Raw genomic sequence first — 14,791 nt, 5'->3', positions numbered from 1 at the left:
GGAACTATAACCCAGATACTCAATTTAGATAGAGTACAGTGGTTTTTCACTATCAAAAGCATATTATGAGAAAATGCTCTAAAAACAACAAAGTTTTGTACGAGATGAGGTTAAGAATAAAAATATAACATCGTTGGTAACATGAGAAAATTGAGGCACATCAAATGTGGAGTATCCAAAGTTTCTATTTTTCCAGTAAGTTTAAACATCTTTCACTCTGGTACGCTATTTGCCTAATAAAGTGTTTCAGAAAGTGGGATAAAGGTGGGACCATTGTTCATAGGGCTGTCAGAACTTCATGGCACACATGTGTTTGCCATAATTTGCTTCCAGTTTGACTACAAATCCTTGCTTTTGATTATGATGACATTTTTACAGGTAAGTAAATCTGAAATAACTGGAACTTTCTCTAACAAAAAAATGACAACTCACTGAGAATGAAATATGTAAATGTTTAATTTTAACAAGCAGTTACAAATCGTAACAGACAAGAACTCTTGGATCTAAGAGACCAAAATGTAATTTCTTACACAACAAAGTTACAAGTTATAATCGTTCACTAATTACAGTGAAATTCCGGACTTTGACACATCAATCAATAGATGTTCCAACCTTCCCCCTAGAGATCCCAGTTCAAGTCTTAAATATTCCATCTGCTGAAGTTTCCTCAGAAAAGGTTCCTTTTCCCAGGGTTTTTTAGGTTTCTATTTTTGCCCCTTCTCCCCCTAAAAGAAGAATAAAGGAAAGTTGGGGAAATCAGAGAATCCTGAATCTTTGTGCGCGGTGAAGTTAAAGAGTCACCCTCTGGGCCTGGTGGGGATAACCGCATCTGCCTGGCATCAAGGCTATCCACTGCCTGGTCTAACCCCAGACCCCCTTGTGCACCTGCCCTTAAGCACCAAAAACTGAACTGCTCGAAGAGAACATACAGTAGATAGGAAAACTAGTAACTGACTGCAGGCTTGACAGCAGTCTCGGTGATTCCTGAAAATCCACAACAGGAAATCTAACGATCCTCCATCCCTCCTGGCCATTCATCAAAAGCAGACGAGTCACAGCCATAGGGAGGCCGGTGGCTGAAGACGAAATGCCAGCACCACTTTTCCTCATTTAGGACTGAGTTTTCTCCTTCCACACCAAGGACAAGGAGCAACCGGAGGGAGGTGGTTGAAGAGGGAGGGGGCGGGTAATAGGTCCCCAAGTTTCAGACAGTAGCGGGTTAGAAAGAGCGAAAGCCACCTAGCTCTTCTGAGCTACCTCGGCTGCCAGTCCCCGGGATCACATCCGCAGCCGATCGCCAAGGGTCCGGCCTACACAGACTGACCCGGGCGTTTCACCTGGTGCCCGACCACGGCCCTGGCGCCCGGCCCAGGCTGCCAGCCTCCTTCCCCTCCCCCGCTTCTTAGGGAACAAGGAGGAGACGGTGGCAAACGCACCCAGACCGGGGGCCAAGGGGGGACGCCGGCGCGTGCTGGGAGGGGCATGAGTTACACCCGCGACCCTTGGAACTTGGAACGGCTTCCCCAGCCCTGGCGGGCGCCGGCCCCCAGACCGTGCCGCTGGGAGCGGGCGGGCGCCGCGATTGGCCGCCGCCGGCTTCACTCGGTGGGCGAGCCCTACCGGCGAGGCGGAAAGGAAGTGGCGGCCGCCGCGGCTTTGCACCAACCATGTTCGGCCAGCGGGCGAATGTCACCCGGCGCCCGGAGCCGGGTCGGAGGGCACGGGGCGGGCACTCGCGTCCCCACCCCGCCGCGGCCCGCGCCCCGGGACCCCGAGGGGACGCCGGCCCCCACGGCGCCGCTCGGTCCCCGGAGGCTCCCCGCCCCCACCTCGCCCGCTCCGCAGCCGAGGCGGGTCAGGCCCAGCGCGCGAGGCCGGCCGGGGGCGCCTGCGGGGATCCGGGGGCGCACGGCGCTAGGCCGCGGCCCGGGCGGCTGACCCCTCGGCGCGGTGCCCTCCCGGGACGCGCCGCCCGAGCCCCTCGCGCGCCGGGACAAGTGCAATGACAAAGCCCCAGGGCCCGACCGGGCGCTGGCCGGCGGGAAGGAGGACGCGGCGTCCCTTCCGAGCGGCGGCGGCGGCGGCCCAGCCCCCAGGAAGCAAGGCGCGTCGGCCAGGCCCGGCGCCCGGCCCGGCTCGGAGCCCGCCCTCCCGTCCCGGCCGCTGGCACCCGACGCCCGCGACCCGACTCCGAGCCCGGCAGGCAGGCGAGCCCCGGGACCGCCGCGGGGCGCCCCGGCAAGTTTCCTCTGGCCGTGGCTGGAGGCGCTCCTCCCGGCCGGGGCGGGCGGCGGTGCCTGCTTATTTACGCTGGAGGCAGCCTGGAGAGACGCCGCCGCGGGCACCGAGAAGGACCCGCTCCCCTCCTTCGGATCCGCTGGCGGCGGTGGCTGCACACACACGCGCGCACACACAAACACGCACATACACACAATTTTGTTTTAAATGAGGCCCGACTCCAGCGGACCTGCACCCCCACACACAACACCTGGGGCGCAGAAGCACACACAGCACGTCTGTGTGGATGGAGCCACCTCTCCGCATCTGCAAATCCAAAAGTGAAATTAAACCTCCACCAACCTCCTCCTCCTCCTCCTCCTCCTCCCTCTACCTCCTCCTCCTCCTCCTCGCAGCCTCAGCAGCCCCAGTAGCAGCAGCAACAGCAGCAGAACCTGCTTCCCCTAAAATCAGACGATCCATAATTGCGCCGACTGTTCCTCCAAAAATCGGTATTAATATTTATGAACCCCGGCATTTTCCGTCTGCAAAACATCGTGTCAAGGCATCAGGACACGCATACACACACGGCCCCCCACAGTCCCCAGAAACATGCCCTCGAGAGAAACACACGCACAGTCACAACTATTATTTGAAAAATGTTACCTCTCAGTGTGCTTTTTTCACGCTACCAATACAATTCCGCAAGGTGTAAGTGTTGCTAGGGTGTGTGAAATGGAAATGAAAGCCCGTCAGTTGAATAATCGCAGGAGCAAAACTAAAAGTTACTCCCCGGCTTGCCTGAGAACAGTCCAGATCGAAAGCAAAACAAGGAGAGGAAACTGCGAAGAGCCGCGGCTGGAAATCCCCCCACCCCCCGCCCTCCTCCGGCCGCGCTCCCTCCCTCGCCTCCCCTCTCCGCCCTCCTCCCTCCGCCCTTCCTCCCCAGTGTTTGTTTCAAGCTTGTGCAACCAGGAGGTGGAGGCGGAGGGAGGGCGCGAGCGCCCGGCCGGGAGGTGCGGAAGTTCGCCGCCGCAGCTCATTGGCGGGCAGCGCCGCTTTCATCATTTCTCGGAAAAGTCAATTTCATTTTCGCTTCCCCAGGTCGCGGCGGCGGGAGTAACAAGCAGCGGCTCGTGAGTCGGTGGCTCGCACCCAGGGGCGCCCGCACGCGCCGCTAGAGCGCCCGAGTCGCGGTCCGGGGTGGGGGGCGCAGGCCCGCGACGGTAGGGGAGGAGGGCGGGCACCCGACTGTCCATCCTCAGGGTGGCCTGAAGGTTCCAAGAGGGCGTCCGGCGAAAGCACGGGGCTCCGACCATCCGGTTAGCAGGGCTGGTGTGACTGCTTAGAGCGAATGAAAATTCGTTTTGTGACACTGACCACTTCCAAGGAATGAAAGGAGCGTCAACCGAAACGACAGCATTGCTTGCGTCCTTACCTAATTGGAACCTTATCCGTGGTTGAGGGTGCCACCATTGGAGGGGCCGCCCCGCCCTCTGACACCACCTGGCACTCCGCTCCACTTAGTAGCTAGAACGAAAAGGAGGCCCATCCCCCAGTAAGTCACAGCCCACGCCAAGATGAGTTATGGAGCTTGTGCGACCGAAGTTTCTTCATTGCAGGGCGAGGTGGACAAGGGTGTGAGTTACTTTGACTTCAAGACGTCTTGGTGGCGGCTGGTTCTGAGAGAGGCTTTATACTGGAGCACTTCCAGCAAAATTCGGCTTGGGCCTCCTTAACTCACTGTCTGGGCACCCTTGGCCTCGGTTTTCAGCCAAAGCCGAAGGCCTCAGTGTTCAAGGCTGTAAATGGAGATAAATGAGAGAAGAAGGTACAGCCCCCGTGACAGGTGCAGCAAGCAATGCAACTTCCTTGGGACCTACCCTTTGTGGTTCCTTGCTTTAAAAAAAGTATAGATGCACATTTAGTTAGACCTGTTTCTTCCTCGCATGCAGTTTCATCAGGTCTTTTCCCAGACTTCTGTACACAACAGAGAAAGTTCCTTCCTGGGAGACCATAGCTGGCTGTATGTAAACAGTTGCCTTAAAAAAAAAAAAAAAAAAAGATAAGAAAAAAACTCCAACACCTCTCTGTCACGAAAGTATTGAATTACATAGACTGGGGGGAGAAATGAAAGTATCCAAGTAAACGTGTGTGGTAAGGAAATAGCTAAGGGCTCAGGATTCTGTTTTGTGACTCTGGTCTCAGAAATAGACCTCACATACACATTATTCCTTATCCCCTCTATTGTAATATTCATTTTTTTTTTTAAGAGACAGGGTAGGCCGGGCGGGGTGGCTCATGCTTGTAATGTCAACACTTTGGGAGGCCGAGGCAGGAGGATCACCTGAGGTCGGGAGTTCGAGACCAGCCTGACCAACATGGAGAAACCCTGTCTCTACTAAAAATACAAAATTAGCCAGGCATGGTGGCACATGCCTGTAATCCTAGCTACTCGGGGAGGCTGAGGCAGGAGAATTGCTTGAAACCAGGAGGCGGAGGTTGTGGTGAGCCGAGATCGTGCCACTGCACTCCAGCCTGGGCAATAAAAGGGAAACTCTGTCTCAAAAATAAAAAGAGACAGAGAGAGGGGCTTGCTCTGTCACCCAGGCTGTGCTATATCATAGCTTACTGTAACCTTGAACTCCTGGCCTCAAGCGATCCTCCTGCCTCAACCTCCCAAGTAGCTGGGACTACAGACCTGCAACAGCGCCTGGCCCAGCCCCTGACTTTCTTATGTCATATAGCAATGATCACTAAGGTAAAGTCTATACAAACTATAGAATAGTCATTCTTTACCTAACCCGGGGACACAAGTTAAAAACCTAGTATTCTTTTTTTTCCTGTACCAAAACAATCATCTTCCTTTATTTTCCCTGGAGCGGGAAGAGGAGAGTCGAGAGGAAGGGAGGAATGCAAGGTGTCACTTTGAACTTCTCATTCACCACACACGTGAGATTCCACTCTCATGTCATCAGCCTCTGCGCACAGGCCCCAGGTGAAAGAAATAATGAGGTCTAGTTGGACCAGCTAACGCTGCCTGCCTTGTGTTTATAAAAGGCAGCTGCCTCTGTGGTGTGATTTCAGGGGAGCCAGACAGGGCTGGGGCCACGAACCTGTATCCTGCATCCTAACCACTTATCCATGCATGAGGCTAACTGGAAACTCACTTGCTGGGTACAGATAACTTCCAAACTATTGTGATGCTCATGCTTGACTTCCAAAGGAACATGTTTCAGGAAAGGCAATTGCCTTAATTATGGTCTTTGATAAGCAGGAAGAAGTTTGTTGTTCCTTTTTTTCTTAATGTCCTGCTTTGTGCAACATACATCCAATCAGTCATATCCTATTGACACTACCCCTAAATATCTCTGGACCTGGCCCATGCCCAGGGCACTGCCTTCATTCAGTTATTGCACTTGCCTGCTGCCTGTGCTCCTGGTCTCCTGTTTGGACCTCGTCAGGTCAGCAGCCACACTACTGCCAAAATTCAGTAGAAAATTAACTTCAGGTAAAGCACAATTCCAAACCTAACACTGCCCCCTCAAAAGCCTCTCTGTAACCTTCAGAATAAAGGCCATATTATTTGACAAGACACATAAAGTCCATTGTAATCCGGCACCAAACGACCTTTCCAGCCTCATCTCCTGCCACTGTGCCCCACAAGCCCTACATCCCTCCGTTGCCAAACCAGCCTCCGTTCCTTTTTGTCAAACAACAGAGCTGTCTTCTTGTTCATCGTTTTATCCTTAGCATGGTGCCCGGCACACAGGCACCGAAATACTTGTGAATTAATAATTACTTGCTCTTTTCATCATGCTCTCATAAAATATTTCAGACTTGATCAGAGTCTTGTATTATATTTTAATAGCTTTTTAATATAAATGTAACTAGTGTCTTTTTGTACAGAATTTGGAAGATGCAAGAATGGTGAAAGAAGAACATAAGCCACCTGACATCTCACTAGTCAGGAATAGACCTGTGGATATTTTTATGTATTTCCTTCTAGTGATCTTTCTAAGGGACCATTTCCAATCCTCATCTCCTCCGTCTCTGTGTAGGATTTAAGAATGCTGACTGTGCAGCCTGCTCTCCGCGATGCCCATGTGACAGCCTGCTGTCCTATTCTAGTTCTTGGCCGGCTCGTCGTCTGCTGCCAGCCCCCTAAATTATGGTGTTTCCAGGCATTCTCTCCTCAACCCTCTTATTTTCTCATTCTACATGCTTTATCTTTGGGTGCTCTCCTCCACGCCCAGGGCTTCAGATATCACTATTTGCTGATGACTCAAAATCTGTAACTTCTGAGCTCTGGACACATTAACTCCTACACATGCCTCAGGTGCAACAAATGATATATGTCCCAAATCAGAGAGAACATCTTTTCCACAACCTTGCACTGTTCACTTCATTGATGAGCTGGGAAACTGGAGGACTCACAGACTGCCCCCCTTTCCTTAGTCCCAGGGCCTCCCTGAAGCATGGGTGTTGCTTGCAATTTTCCAGGCCCCTAAACTCATAAAACATAAGATAGAATGAATTTCTGTTCTTAGGCCCTTGATGACATGTCACTGCAAACCAAATATGTACCAATGAACCAAAACAGCCACATGGTACTGATACAGTCGAGAAGATTTCTTAGCCCTTTGATGAGATGCATGTAATAATGAATCTCTGTGGAAACTACAGCCTTTCTGGAAGCCTGTGTAAAAAAGTAGGCGCGGTGGCTCATGCCTGTAATGCCAGCACTTTGGGAGGCTGAGGCAGGCAGATCACGAGGTCAGGAGATCGAGACCCTCCCAGCCAACACGGTGAAACCCCATCTCTACTAAAAATACAAAAACTTAGCCGGGCGTGGTGGCGGGCGCCTATAGTCCCAGCTACTCGGGAAGCTGAGGCAGGAGAATGACGTGAACCTGGGAGGCGGAGCTTGCCGTGAGCCAGATTGTGCCACTGCACTCCAGCCTGGGCGACAGAGCAAGAGCAAGACTCCGTCTCAAAAAAAAAGTCACCTTTGCCATACTGAGGAAATCTGACCTAACACTTCAGTCTAATGTGAAAAAAGTTGAAGGATCTTGTATAGTGAAACTAGAGTCATCTCCTGGGTGAAGTATGTTTGTATCTCACTTGTGGGATGGAACATCCTAAAAGCTCTGCCTGGCCGCCTTAGGACTCATTTGTTTTCAGGGGAGTCGGGTAAGGACAATATGACTTGAGCACAATAGTGCCAGATCTCTCCGAGTGGATCTTTGCTAAGGAAGAAATGTAAAGACACGTTCAAAGTTGACCCCTTTCAAATGGGTTTTTAATTTAGCTTCCTAAAATTGAAACAAAGTTTCATAAAATAATCATTCAAGTAATATTTGTTGAGTGCTCAGGAACATTTCCCAGCACTAGGGATACAGCAGTGAACCAAATGAATGAAAGTCCCAGCCTTCTAAGCCGTTTGCTTACAGTCTGGTAGGCTGACATGTTGATTTCCACCGTGGCATCCGAGTGATGGCACCGACATCATCTCCACCTATAATCACAGACTTTAGAACTGTACGTTCAACCTGGGAATGCGTAACGGGAAGGTGTATACGTGAAAACCTAAGTATTTATAACTGTGATTAAATCAGGAACTGCAGGTCTGCAAGCTGATGCTCAGTTTTCTCCCAGGATCACTAGGACCACTTCTGTCTTGGCCACTGGGGCTCCCCTCCGAGGTGCTGCAATTTAGGGGGTTAGAGAGTCATGGAAAACGAGGGTTCCATGCTTGCCAGAGCAGTTGCCAATACAAAAGCCACAGATAATAACAGTCCTGCCTTGCAAAGAACATTATTGTGAAGTCCAAGTTGAATAAACACAAAGTCAAGTTAAATTTTGTGCGACAATAGAACAGTGATGGGATTGAAAGAACTATCAGTCAGAGTTCAAAGGTCATTGGCCTCAAGTTGAACCATTCTTGAGCATGTTCGACTATTACTTTATGTAATAGTTCCTTCCATTTTATAAGAAACTGGGAAGTGGGGGTCATTTTGTTGCAACTATTTTCTGAAAATCATGAGTTTACATTGACTAATATATTGCCCAGTTTTGGGTAATACTCATTCTGCCCTGTTCTGAAGGGAAAACACATTCTCTAAAATTGCCTGGATTTCTGTGTGTGTGTCTGTGTCTGTGTGTCTGTGTCTGTGTGTGTGTGCGTGCGTGTGTTTTTCCTTCCCCAAAGGAAGGCTTTCAACTTTGAAAACTTCCTGAAGTGTTTTTTGGCATAATTTCCCAAATGGCTGTGAAATATGTGAAATATTCATTATTTCTCTCTGGTGACAAACTATAAAGTAGTCCTTTTACCTTTAAAGACAGAGGGACACAGTGTCTATAGCTTTGCCTTGACGTTTGGAGAGCAATTACTATAATAGTTTCGGGTATTAAGGATATTTTAAAGAATACATTTCAAATTTGTAACCTAAATTGAGGACACTACTTGGTTCACTGGTCATCTGTATATTTGAAGAAATTTTTAATAGCGTTTATGTTTGTTTTCTTATTTTAAAATATTTAATTGTCGCCCAGGCATGGTGGCTCATTCCTATAATCTCAGAGCTTTGGGAGGTCAAGGCAGGAGGATCACTTGAGGACAGGATTTCAAAACCAGCCTGGGAAATATAGCGAGACGGTCTCCACACACACACACACACAAAATTAGGAGGGTGTGGTAGTGTGCACCTAGAGTCCTGGCTACTTGAAAGGCTGAGGCAGGAGGTTCCCTTGAGACCAGGTGTTCAAGTCTGCAGTGAGCTATAATCATGCCACTGAACTCCAGACTGCGTGACAGAAGGAGGTCCTGTCTATAAATAAATAAATAAATATTTTAAGTAAGTAAAAATAAAATATGTAATTGTCAAATAAAGATTGAACATATTCAAAGTAAACATGATTATTTGAGATACATATATTGTGTAACAATTACCACAAATGAATTAAAACATCCGCCAACCCCTTGCTGTGATTAGCTCCCAGAACTTATGATATTATACATAACTAAAAGTTATCTTTTGGCTAACACCTCTCCATTCCACTTCCAATCCCTGGCAACCACCATTTTACTTTCTGCTTCTATGAGTTTAACATTTATAAACTCCACAAATAAGTGAAACCACACAATATTTGTCTTTCTGTGTCTGGCTTATTTTACTTAGCATAATGTCTTCCAAGTTCATCCATGTTGCAAATGAGATAGGATTTCTTTCTCTTTTTTATGGTTGAATAATATTCCATTGTATATATGAACCACAATTTGTTATCTGTTCATCTATTGGTGGACACTCAGTTATTTCCACATCTTGGCCATTGGAAATAGTGCAGCAGTGAACACAAGGGAGCAGACATCTCCTCACGATGTTGGTTTGATTTCGTTTTGATATGTACCCAGAAGTGGGATTGCTGGATTGCGTGGTGGTTTCATTTGGTACTGTTATACAAATGGTAATTCCACTTTCATTTTTTGAGGAACCTCCATACTGGTTTCCATAGTGGCTGCATCTGTCTATATTCCCACCAAGTGTGCAAAGGTTCCCTTTTATAGCCCTTCTAACAGGAGGGAGGTATATCTCTTTGTGATTTTGATTTGCATTTCTCTGATGATTCATGATGTTGAGCACTTTTGCATACACCTGTTGGCCATTTGTATGTCTTGTATGGAAAATGTCTATTCAGGTTCTTTGTTCATTTGCTACAACGTTTACTATTTCTCTGTAAGCCTTTAGTCTCAGCATATGAAGCGTGATGATGTTCAGTGTGTTCTCTTCCTTCCCAAACTTCATAGCGTTCTGAATAGTACACCTTTTTCTATTTGAAAATGTTTGGAAATTTGCCAATCAGAAAGACAGAAGAGTGTCATAAAACAAAGGATTGAGAACATTTTAAAAGTTCTCACTTCCTTAAAGAACTTTATCTCTGCTAAATACCAAATGTGCATGGCAATTCACATGCACAGCTCTTGGCGCAGTCTCCTTAACCTTTGATTCATCTTGGCGTCATTTACCATCCATGTTTAGTGAGCACGGGGATGCTCCAGGCACTCTGAGAGCTGCTGTGAAGACAGCAAGAGCCAGACGAGACCTCTACGCCCATGCCCCTGATGCTCTAGTGAAGGTGAAGGCAACAGACAGATAAACAAGCAAACCAACACAACAGTCACAGGTTGTCTCAGTGCTCTGAAGGAAATCAACAGGAGCTTTGGTAGAAAATACTGTGCCAACTAGGTGGTCAAGAAGCTTACTCTGAGGAAATGAGATTTAAGTCAAGACGTGAAGAATGATGTGGTCCTGTATTAGTTTGCCAAGGCTGCCATAAGAAAGCCCCACAACTGAGTGGCCTAAATAACCAAAATTTATTCTCTTACAGTTCCGGAGGCTGGAAGTCTGAGAACGAGGCATCCACAGAGTTGGTTCCTTCTCAAGGCTCTGGAGGAGACTTCCACACCTCCTGGCTTCTGGTGGTTTGCCAGCAAGCTTGGGCTTTCTTTGGCTTGTAAATGCATCACCCCGCTCTCTGTCTTGATGGTTATGTGGTGTTCTCCCTGCACAGGTGTCTGTGTCCACATTTCCTTTTTTTATAAGGACACTTATATTGATCATATTGGATAAGGAGCCCACCCTACTCCCACAGGACCTCATTTTAACTAATTGTATCTCCAAATACCCTATGTCCAAATAAGGCCATGTTCTGAGGTACTGGGAGTTAGGACTTCAGCATATGAATTTGCAGGAGGAGAACACAATTCGACCCTCCACAGATACCAACTGCACCCAAGCAGAGGAAAGAGTGGGGACAGAGGTCTGGGAAGCAAGAGGGTCTGGCAATATTCTGGAAACAGACAGGAAATGACCGACTTCAGAGTTACGTGACAGAAAGAGGACAGGGATGTGGTGAATAGGTGGAAGACACTAGAATAAGGGGTTTGCATTTTATTTTAAGAGCAATAGGAAGATTTTGAAGGGTTCTAAGTAAGATCAACGTGTGGTTTTAAAAACTGACACTATACATTTCCCAATTGTCTCTCCAACATCAATGAAATGCAAGAATTTCTTCAGTTGTGATTTTTTTTTTTTTTTTTTTTTTTTTGAAACGGAGTCTCCCTCTGTCACCCAGGTTGGAGTGCAGTGGCCGGATCTCAGCTCACTGCAAGCTCCCCCTCCCAGGTTCACGCCATTCTTCTGCCTCAGCCTCCCGAGTGGCTGGGACTACAGGCGCCCGCCACCTCGCCAGGCTAGTTTTTTTTTTTTTTTTTTTGTATTTTTTAGTAGAGACGGGGTTTCACCGCGTTAGCCAGGATGGTCTCGATCTCCTAACCTCGTGATCCGCCCGTCTTGGCCTCCCAAAGTGCTGCGATTACAGGCTTGAGCCACCGCGCCCGGCCTCAGTTGTGATTTTTTTAAAGTTTTTTAGAGTCTGGGTCTTTCCCTGTCACCCAGGCTGGAGTGCAATGGCACAATCACAGCTCACTGCAGCCTTGAACTCCTGGGTTCAAGCAATCCTCCTGCCTCAACCACCTGAGTAGCTGGAACCACAGGTGCGCACCACCAGGACTCAATAATTTTTGTAGAGACAGGGTCTCATTATGTTGTCCAGGCTGGTTTCAGACTTCTGGCCTTAAATGATCCTCCTGCATCAGCCTCCCAAGATGTTGGGATTACAGGTGTGAGCCACTGCACCTGACAAATCATTGATTTCTTAGAGGAATTTCCAACTGTTCTTTATTGCCCTCTCAGTCTATTGCATGACACATTTATAACACTCTAAAATAATTCAGTCTTTTTAATTTCTGTTTTTGAATTCCTAACTCAAAATATTTATTCTCCTTTAACTTTCTCTCCAATTTCCATTTCCACAAAAAAATAAAGTTAATTAATGTTATTTTACGCAACACACCCACACAAATACACAACAACTTTTAAAAGAAAAAAAAAGCTAGGCCAGGTGTGTGTGGTGGTTCGCGTGTATAATCCTAGCCCTTGGGAGGCCAAGGCAAGAGGATTGCTTGAGCCCAGGAGTTCGAGACCAGCCTGAGCAACACAAACAGACCCTTTTTGTTTGTTTGTTTTTGAGACGGCCAAATCTCAGTTCACTGCAAGCTCCGCCTCCCAGGTTCCCGCCATTCTCCTGCCTCAGCCTCCCGAGTAGCTGGGACTACAGGCGCCCGCCACTGAGCCCGGCTAGTTTTTTGTATTCTTTAGTAGAGACGGGGTTTCACCGTGTTAGCCAGGATGGTCTCGATCTCCTGACCTCATGATCCGCCCGCCTCGGCCTCCCAAAGTGCTGGGATTACAGGCTTGAGCCACCGTGCCCGGCCCGACCCTGTTTTTACAAAAAAGAAAAATACAAAAATGAGCTGGGCATGGTGGCTCGAGCCTGTGGTCTCAGCTACTTGGGAGGCTTAGATGGGAGGATTTATTGAGCCCAGGCTGCAGTGAGCCGTGACCATGTTCCCGAAATGCCAGGGGTTCAGTCTAGGTCCTGCTACTCACCTCACAGAAAGCTAATCACTAGACAACAATTATTGCCAAGGAAGAAGGCTTTCATGGGGTGTTGCAGCCGAGGAGATGAGAGATCAGTCTTAAATCCATCTCCCTGACCACTAAAATCAGGGGTTTATGTGGCAGGGAAGAAGTATAATAATGTGTAAGAAAGCAGAAACTAGGGAGGAGCAAGGAAGCAATCATGATGAATGAGGGCCTGGCATCTCATTGTCTGGATATAATTATCTGGTAAGTTTCAGTTCTTAGGTACTTTTTGCCAGAACTGGAGGTCCTTTCCTGAGGAAGAAGCTCAGGTAAAACAAATGTAAATTTCAAGCTTTAAGACCAGAAGGATCAATGTATATGGTTTTCCAAGAAAAAAAAAAAAAACTGTCTATGGGACTATTGGGTCAGTTTCAGTGGTGTCACAGTACTCTAGCCTGGGCAACAGAGCAAGATCTTGTGTCAAAAAAAAAATAAGAAGAAGTATATTCAACTGTGGATTTCAGGCACATACTATTTTCCTCATTCCATCTTGAATGAACAGTAATAATTTTCAGAGATTGTGTCACCACAAAACCAACATTCATTTCAAACTTTTCAAATGTATTCACTTTTTTGATTACTAAAAATTTTCAGATATTTCCATCAGAAACTCCTTGTGTGATAAATGGTTTATGCAAAACTGAATTTTTGTTGGCAAAACAATCAGCATAAGTAAAATTTGAATGTGCTGTAATTTGAAAGAAAATACTGGTTTCAACAGCCCATCATGTATTTTCTCAACCTGAAACTGTGGATCCTGGCTTTAGGCACCGCTCCTTTCCAAACAAAGGTCTGCTTTTTTCTGTCTTACATATTGAAATTCTGGGTAGACTGTCATTTAGGAAAAAGATAATGTTGCTTTAAAAAAATAGGAAAAAAATCAAAATCATTAATATCAACTATTAGTTTTACTTCAGTTCAAATAATTAGAAGAAAGAAAACACAGCCAAACATGACTGAAATGCTGTAAGACCGAAGGAGAGAAGAAACAGTACTGCAAACAGCAGAAGGCTTGGCCAGTATCACCTTAGTTAGCAAGTTCATGCTGGGCAGCCAGGCAGAGGCAGTCACTTGTGAGATACCCACATTACAGGGCCATGATCGTCAAATTATGCTCAAAAGGCCTCCAGTTTTCTTTAGTTTTATTTCCTATCTTGATAAGATCTTTTGGTCTTTCCGATGCTGTAGAATGTGTCATGGGTGCTACTACCAGGGCAGGCTTCACAGTTGGTAAAGGATTTACCAAGATAGTTGTAGGAAACAAAAATAAAAGGCAGATTTGTTAGAGAAAGTGTGAAAATATGTTGCAAGGTTGCAACAGGCAGCACAGCAGAGAAGGGGCTGTCTGCAAAGAAACAGGCTGGAGGGAAATCTAATAGGGTCGTGCTGGAGGGGCTACGTGCAAAACAGAGGTCGTGGTGTCCACAGATGTTTGTGGGCATCTCTCACAACTGTTCATTGTTCTTCCCCACTTGGGGCCCTCCCCCACATGAGCCCCTCCCCCACATGAGCCCCTCCCCCACATGAGCCCCTCCCCCACACCCGCCCCCCCCCCCCCCCCCCCGCGGGCCCCTTCCTCATTGTTGCTTACTTATCCAGACTCCACAGAACCAACAGCATTATGGCCACTTGTTTCACAACGTGTGCAGTGGATGTCACACTGTTAAGACAGTTTCTGATAAACCTTTTTTGCTGATGGAGAAATTAGAGGAACGTTATCCCTCATACTGTCATCTGTCACAATGCTTAGAAATATCTTACCCCATAAATACATTTTCATTTGTTGATACTTTTGCTGATTATGAGCTTAAGCATGTTAGTTGGAAATATTTCTGCTATACATTGAGAGTAAAAGGAAAAGAGTATGACCACCGTAAAGATGGGCACATACATGAAACCACAGGGAAGTACATCAAAACATTAACAGTGGGTGTCTCTGAGTGATGGGCTATGGGTGATTCTTGTTCCTATTGAAAAGTTAACATTTTTGAGAATAGATTTGACTTAACTGTTAAGAGAAAATGCTG

The 14,791-nt window shown here is 47.3% G+C and overlaps 1 protein-coding gene across 1 annotated transcript; it reads right to left on the bottom strand.

Moving 5' to 3' along the window:
* Window positions 1–432: 432 nt before the first annotated feature.
* LOC113225120 (collagen alpha-1(I) chain-like) lies at window positions 433–14,372 on the bottom strand. The gene is made up of 4 exons (XM_026456064.2): window positions 14,356–14,372; window positions 2,884–4,259; window positions 2,612–2,762; window positions 433–2,544 (listed from the first exon to the last, which is right to left on the bottom strand). The coding sequence occupies exon 4, from the start codon at window positions 2,424–2,426 to the stop codon at window positions 1,617–1,619; it is 810 nt and encodes a 269-aa protein (XP_026311849.1). The 5' UTR covers window positions 2,427–2,544; window positions 2,612–2,762; window positions 2,884–4,259; window positions 14,356–14,372; the 3' UTR covers window positions 433–1,616.
* Between the last annotated feature and the right edge of the window lie 419 nt (window positions 14,373–14,791).

Source organism: Piliocolobus tephrosceles, chromosome 3 (assembly GCF_002776525.5).
Source record: "Piliocolobus tephrosceles isolate RC106 chromosome 3, ASM277652v3, whole genome shotgun sequence".
NCBI classification, from domain to species: Eukaryota; Metazoa; Chordata; class Mammalia; order Primates; family Cercopithecidae; genus Piliocolobus; species Piliocolobus tephrosceles.
The sequence above is the reverse complement of the archived record's forward strand: the minus strand, read 5'-3'. Positions and strand labels throughout refer to the sequence as shown.

What these genes read in the sequence shown, in the direction of transcription:
- LOC113225120 (XM_026456064.2), bottom strand. Translation starts at nt 2,426, where the DNA reads ATGTGCGTGTTTGTGTGTGCGCGCGTGTGTGTGCAGCCACCGCCGCCA.